Source organism: Rhagoletis zephyria, unplaced genomic scaffold (genome assembly GCF_001687245.7).
Source record: "Rhagoletis zephyria isolate East Lansing unplaced genomic scaffold, Rhagoletis_zephyria_1.1 Rzeph_scaffold_07216, whole genome shotgun sequence".
Taxonomy (NCBI): domain Eukaryota; kingdom Metazoa; phylum Arthropoda; class Insecta; order Diptera; family Tephritidae; genus Rhagoletis; species Rhagoletis zephyria.
This window is the reverse complement of record NW_016164299.1, coordinates 24,402-32,242: the sequence shown is the minus strand read 5'-3', so window position 1 is coordinate 32,242 and position 7,841 is coordinate 24,402. Positions and strand designations below refer to the sequence as shown.

At 32.4% G+C, this 7,841-nt stretch overlaps 1 protein-coding gene across 1 annotated transcript in view; it reads left to right on the top strand.

Moving 5' to 3' along the window:
* Window positions 1-103: 103 nt before the first annotated feature.
* Window positions 104-7,841, top strand: part of LOC108373993 (uncharacterized) — an 18,649-nt gene continuing 10,911 nt past the window's right edge. Inside the window, exons 1-2 of the mRNA XM_017629939.1 lie at window positions 104-298; window positions 370-532. Of these exons, the coding sequence (XP_017485428.1) occupies window positions 119-298; window positions 370-532 (343 nt within the window). The 5' untranslated portion in view covers window positions 104-118. The remainder of the gene's footprint in view (window positions 299-369; window positions 533-7,841) is intronic.

The following is a 7,841-nucleotide window of genomic DNA, read 5'->3' as shown; positions in this document are numbered from 1 at the left end:
GCGCCACTCGACGAGGTGTAAAAATTGCCAGCTAATTACGCTTGTAATAAAAAAAAGTAGCGAAAGCCATTTATGGTATTTTTATGATTGCATTGAATAATTACTTAATTACTTATGTATGTATATTTCCATCTATGGCAGCTGTAAGAGCTTTAAAACGGCAAAGCGTGGTGAAATCTGCCGCATACCCGGCTGTTCGGTATCGCCTGCAGCGCCGGGTACGCCCACGCCAGTGCGCCTGCCGCACGTCAACCCGGACGTCTTTCGGCAATTCATTGTTTACGTTTACACAGCGAAGGTAAAAGTAAATCCAATTTTAGAGATTTTGGAGAGCTTAAGATAATGCATTTATTACACTTCCTATTTCAGATTATGCTGCAAGATTCGCGTGTCTTTGAAATGATGACACTCGCTCAAGATATGGGCGTCGAAGAGCTGCGTGCGGCCTGTGAAGATCATGTGATTTCCACGTTGTCGGTGGACAATGCATGCACTTTTCTCACATCCGTTATGGAAATACACGAAAAAGCAGGTAGGAAAATTATCTACTATTTCATATTTATTTATTTGAAGTCAGATGGAACATTAATTTCACACTGACTATAGAATACAGTTGCCTAAAAACTAGTTAAAATAATTATACAGTAAGCTACGGCCTACTTCAGGCCACAAATACGGGTCCAAGTTACGAACAATATTTAATTCGGACAAGGCCCCAGAAATGGTAGAACATTTGATGTAATTAAACAACAGTTAGGGTAGGGCAGTCAACTGAATTATTTAGCAAATTAACTACAAAGCTGCAAGCGAGAGAGTAAGATCTGGACTGTAACGTTTTCAGGGATAGGATGTCACAAAAAAGTGAGAAATTTTAAGAAACGAACACAAAATTTGTTCACCGTTTGCCTTTATTTTAAAATCAAACAAAAAAAGAAAAAGCGGCAGTCAAAATGCGACATTTTGTGGTAGAAATGAAATCACCATAATGGTCTGATTATGGCAAATTAACGTAACTTGCGGTTCTCTCTTAAAAATTCTGTTAAATGGGTGTTGCTATAATTAAGGTGACCATATTTGTGGCAGCCGAATACGGGACATAAAATAACTTTCCCAATTTTTTCCACAATACCTTTTCCAATGATCCTAGATTTAATAGCCCTGAAACAGCGTCTTTATTTGGCATATATTTTTTTTACTTTTGTGAGAGCAGAACATACACACATACATATGTAAATATTCAGTTGTAACATCACGCAACTTTGTGCTCGGGATTTTTGCCCCAAAAAATTTTTTACAAACATTCCTAGGCAGGGAAACATGATGACAATTTCCGACTACTTTTGAAGTAGAAGCTGTTTTCAAACGATTATCTTCTGACTCAGCTTTTGACCAAGCACAACGCAGTGCACAGCATCCGGAAGAAGCTGAACTGCAAAGCGTATCTTTGAAAGGATCTAGTTCTCTTCGATCTTAAAGAACTTCTCTACTTTTACAACATTCTCCTGGTAGCCTTATTAGAGTTCCTCATGTTGAAGACATGACAATCCTTCATAAAATCACCACTAATAGCTTTGGCCTAGTTTCGCCTAATGAGTTCTTCTTCCACAAAATTTGGAGATTGCCATACCCCACAGCACATTGGACTGGTGATAGCACCAGAGCAAAAAACAGCAAGCTGTGTGTACTTTGTTGTTGGTTTTAGAATCCATATACGTAAACAAAGTTTGAAATTTTAGAGTAAACTGTAAACAAAACTGCCAATTTAAAGACGAATTTCTCGAAGAAAGTTAAATCAACAGAAGGAAAATGAAATGCTGCTAGTGAAATTTCTTTTAGAAATGTGAACAATAATCATTATCGTCCAATTTCTATTCAAACTCACAAATTCCCAGTTTTTCTACGCAAAATTATAACTTCTGAAGCCATCTCCAAACTAAGATTAAAAACAATTTTATTGAAAAGTACAAAAAACTACAAAAGAAAAATTAATAAAAATACGAAAACTAAACGTAAAAAAAAACAAATTATTCAAAAGTACAAAAATTAAGATTAAAAAATCTAAAAAATTTAAAAATACAAAAAATTTGGATCCACCATTTAGAATTTTCAATGTCTGATAGCATATTCGTGTTCAGCGATCCTACACTCAGAGAAGGAATCAAGTTTTTCGTACTCGGTCTTAGTATTTCCGAACTTAAAATTGGAATAATATTGAAAGTACTAAAATAGAGGACACAAATTTTATATTAAGTATGATATTTTTGAGTACCAAATACTTGAATTAAGATCATGTAAACTAAAAAAACTAAGTATATATCATTCATTTTTTCACGCGTCTTTTTGTGAAAATAGTGTTCATATACAAACATCTAACATTCTAAGTCGAAGTATGAAAGGTTGTGATAACCCAACATTTTTCTTTATAATGTTACTTAAAATAAAATACTCGTACTCATAGTAAAGAAATATCTTATTTGATTTGAGTGCGAACTTCTTATTTCAATATTGAAATATTTAGATTCCATATATGTGGCCAAAATTTTTGACAGTATTGAAGTATATGAGCGTTATGTTATTTTCGCGCCGTTTATATTGGATATCGACGTTCGCCATAGTGTTTATTGGGTAATTTTTTAAGATTTTTCAATGTATTTAATTTTTATATGATTTTTTTACTTAAAAAAGTTCAAGAGTTCTCGATACTACTCAGTACTCATGAAAATTATCGATATTCTGTATTCGGTACTCGTATCACTCCATCACTATCTATGAAGATATGTTGTCTTTAAAAGTACCCTCTTGTGTCAAGGAATCGATTTCCTGCAAAACAAGGAAGAAGTTCAAAGTTCATAAGTAGCTCGGCCAAATTCATAGAAAAATGTATAAGCGTCAAATATTTTTTTATTTTACTATTATTGATAAAATCGGTGTTTGAAATTCTCCTCCGGTCAAAAGGCTTTTCCATGCATTGCCAAAAAGTAGAAATTTGAAAACATATTTCTTAAGTATGAAATGAAATAACACTTTAAATTAGCCCCACTTTATGGATGAATTTTCACAAAAACTTTGATTGCTCTGCACTGGAAAGCGAGGCCTATTTCCGCGGATAATTAAGCTATGCCATATGTTCAGACAGATTAATTAAATTATGTTAACACATTTTCAAGCACCACATTAATAATTTTTATAAAGGATGAAGACTAACAATACAAAAGTAAAGAACTAACGTGCAATTAACAGAATTTAGAACAGAAGTTTTACTAGAGTTGTTAAAATAAAGATATGACATTTTTTAGTAAAAGCCATTGCTTAGTATTTATGCCAGGGAACTTAGATAGATAGAGCAGAGAACTTACATACATATGTACACATGTAAATTTTTTGCAAAGCTATCATTTTTTAAAATTGTATTTGCATCTTCATAAAAAGAGAACAAGTTAAAAATTTTAACAAAAATTACAAATTAATCAAAATTATATGAAGATTAGCCATATTTTCGTTTGTTTGCTCGCAACACGAAGAAGAGCAGATTTCATGTTGCTCAACATTTTATCATTCTCTGGTATGAATATACAAGCTCTCAACTATTCACACTGCTACTACACAATTTAGCAAACACTATTGGCTGAAAGCTGTTCCGACATGCGCCTAAACTCATGCCACCGAACCAAATAACCTTTTGTGCTTATTAGGGATTTATAAAGGGAACATAAATTAGGATGAAATATAGAGGGACGAAAAATGACCAACAAAAACTCCAATACTATATTGATGCAAATTTTCTAAACATGCAAAAATAGGAAGCCTGCAATTTACATACATAAATATACACATATAATTCTTTGGCTTTTTCGATTTACTCACCTTATAACTTTCACAAATTAGATGAAGATTGCACACTTCAATTTAATGAAAAAAAAAACTTGTTCGGGCCGGCCCGAGCCACTCGCGCACCCCATCGCAACTACATATTTATATCGCCACGAAAACTAAAATACACTGCTCGCGCGTATATTTATGTTATTTGCTAAGTAAAACACTTAGTTTTCCTAATTTTATAGAAAACTAAAACTTTTCACTTCATTAATCGCAAACATAAGCATTTTTAGAAACTTTAACACACACTCGACGGAAGCAATCGCGGTACTGTTGAAATGGCGTCGGAAATTGAGTGAAGCGCAGAGGTGTATTTACACAGTGAAATATGTGGCTAATAGGATGTTCACACTCTTGGTGTAGATTGACTAGGTTAAATATTAGGATTTGCCAAGCGGTAGTATATTTTAACAAAATTTTATTGAAATAATTGCGTATATAACTAATAAAATGCAGAAAAAACCAAAAAAATTATATATACAATTTTGTTTGCGTGAATGAACATAAATCGAAACAGGAACCAACCACGGTCAATCAATAAAAATGTGTAGAGTTTAATAATTGGTGACGACTACAGAATTTAGTGAAGAGATATGCCAATCTGATGGCAATATGTTTGTTATGCGTTATAAAAGCTCTCATTGAAAAATTAAAAGTACACTGGCCATAAAGTCATAATCGTAAGTTTACACTCATTCTTGTTAAAATAAAGTTTTGAGTTTAGAATTTTCAAGTTGTGTCAATCATAGACAACTTAGAAACAGCATTTTGCTAGGATGAGATAGAACAGAGCTATCCATATGAAGAGAAAATATTTACTCGGCAGTATAAAGAAATATGAGTAATTTAATTAGTCCACCCTGTGTCATATTTTAACCCGCCATCTGACAGGTGAATTTTCATAACAAGTTTCGACAGGTGGGGTGTCACAAACTCCATTGAAATAAAGCCTTTTATATTCTTAAGTATCTCGTTCTTCACTAAAATTTCTTTACTATTTTTAAAAATTAAGCTTTTTACGTGGTTAGCAATAAAAATATGTCCTGTTCTTCGCGAAAATGTCTTTACTATTTAAAAAAAATAAGCTTTTTTAAATAGTTACCAATAAAAATATGTCGCGTTATATATTAAAGCCACTTAGAAATCGCTCACAACTTGACTGAAGGCACTAAGAAAATTCCGATGCTGTGGTTTATTTCCCCCCACCTGTCAGATGACGGGTTAACACAATTTTTAATAAATACAGAAATATTTACATGGTAAAAATTATAAAATTTTATTTGTCTATTGTTCAAAAATATACTCTGCAAATAAATGGTTGGCAATTTATTTCAAGGTATAGGCATTGCTTGCCTTGAAGAATAACAGTATATCAAAATAATCAACGTATCACGGCCAAGTGAAAAGTAATGTTAGCATAAATTGGAATTTTTAAATCACAAAAATTTACTTTAAAAATCTTGTCAAAATATACAGAGTTTAATAATTGGTGACGATTTCATAACTTAATCAAAAGATAACAAGATAACAAAAGATTATCAAAGCCTTTATTGGAAAACTCTAAAGTACATATACTGACTTAATAAGAATTTAACACTTCATATTAATTTAAAAGCTAGACAAGTGCTTCTTTCCTAAACTTAATATTTGCCAATAAAAGTTTTCTAAATGCACTGAGCAACCCTGCCGAACTGAAGTTGTGTTTCAAAGCTTTCCATTTTAATTATCATGTTCAGCTTCAATTTAATTTAGCAGATGCCAGCCGGAGGTCCCATTAATTTCTATTGTTTTAAATTAAGTGCAGGCATTCTCGTTTTCCCCACTGTACGATTTTTTAAACTGTATTGAGTAAATCGCGGGAGTTCTTGCCATCACGGTTGCCATTTCCAATTTATTTTTCGGACCAAAAAATGGACCAAATATTAAAAAATGGACAAATTTTCATTAAATCGGGAAACTGAGTGGAGTTTATTCCTCTTTATCAAGAAAATATGTCAATTCAGTTTTTTATAACGTTTTTTTTTTTTATATTGCATCTAAAGTGCATTACAATTGTATTTTATTAACATTATATTATTTAATGTTTTAAAATATAATTTGTTCCTTAATTTCAGCTAAATCAAAAAATCTGCGCTCAGCGCTGCGGAACTGTGAGGCAGATTAAAAATTTTATGAACTAAGTCGCACAATTCTCCAAACGCCGCTTCACCCAATCCATTTTTAATCAAACTTACTTCATCTCAAAAACAATTTATCTTGGTACAGTTTTTGAAGTTACCTTCACTCAGCCTCAATTTGCGAAATTGAAGTTCAATTATGTCTGCATCATTTACCAATGCAGGAAATTGATCGAGTAGCGGCAAAATTGATACCCCAGTGTCAGAAAGAACTTTATGTGGTGTGATAATTTCAAGATTTTTAATATCTTATCGATTGAAATCGAATATTATTTTCATGTGCTAAATGCTATGATTAAGGTTTTGCTACATTTCCATATTCTTACCAGCTGCTTTAATATTGGTCGCCGAGTAATTGAAATTAGAAAGCTTGAAAATACGTTTGAAAGGAGCTACCACCTGTTCAATTAACTAATTCAAAAAGTATATGAAATATAAAAATACTGTAGTCAAACGAAAGAATGTTAAGAAATCTTTAGTTTGAACATTTCGAATGTTTAAAGGGAGTTGCTACGTGTTTAAAAAGTTACATTCGAATTATTCAATGAGGTGGATGAATTTCTAAGAGATTGGTATAAATCGAAATGGGTTTGAAAGGGATTTATTCTGGACCTTTATTTAGGAGGGTTGCCATTTGTTCGAACATATGTATCACAATGTCCGATAAAAGAGATTTAAGAAGATTTTTTGCTTTGAGAATACTTTTAAAAAGGAATTTCAAAAATGAGATTCATGATAAAGTTTACTTTTTTCGCCGGTATAGGGTGTTTTAAAATTCGATTAAAATAAAGTGGTCGGACTTCTACCACATTGTGGTAGATCTGCCACTTTCTTGAGCACCTACCACATCTACCATTCAAGGTCTGAGATCTACCACAACAACTTAAGAGCAAAAATTGTCCAACACTAAAAACTATATGGTAACAAGAATGATATAATACAAGATTCCTCATTCTCGGCGACGATAACATTTCTCAAGTAAAAGTAAACAAAGCCGAATGGGAGGATAAAATAAACTGTAAAATAGTAGATTTTCTCAATAATCAATTTTCCGACAGGAAACGATTCATTGTGTTAAATTGCAAAATATATGTTTTGTAAAAATAATCAATAGCGAAAATGTTAAAAAACGGTGATTTTGGTAAAAGTATTAGCAAATTTAAGTGCATCTAAAGTTTCTGAGGCGTTGTTTACTTTTAGTTGCGAATTTTCAAAATCGGCAAATCCCAATTAGCTGTTTCTGGAACGTGCCACATTTGTTCGCTACTTCGTGATGTGATAGAAAGAAAAACCGGCAGCACTCCGCAAGGTTGCATAATCTCTTCAAATATGTTCGAAAAATATCTTGATATGGGCGAAACTGCTTTACACTGTCAAGGAAAAAATTGCCAAACTCAACGCAATTTTTAGCAACTTCAATCTTGCATTGTATTATGCTAAAATTAAATTTGTTTTAGAGTCTTATTAAAAAGTTTGCAATTTAGGTGAAACCTTGCAGAATTTTCTTAATTTTTGTACAAAGCTTGATCCAAACCCAGAGATCTATCAGATTTTTTTGAAATCTACCACATTTTTTCCAGATTCTATCACACAGAATTTTTTAAAAGTCAGATCACTTATGCGAGACTGCTCTTCACTCAGAAACGGCTGCACGGTTTTGATGAAATATGGCACTCGGATCCCTTATAACTCTGACTAACATTTGGAATATTTAAGTTTTTGAAACCATCGAAAAGGAAAATAAAGTTAAAAATGGTAACGTCTTGATTATAAAAAGGCAATAAGATG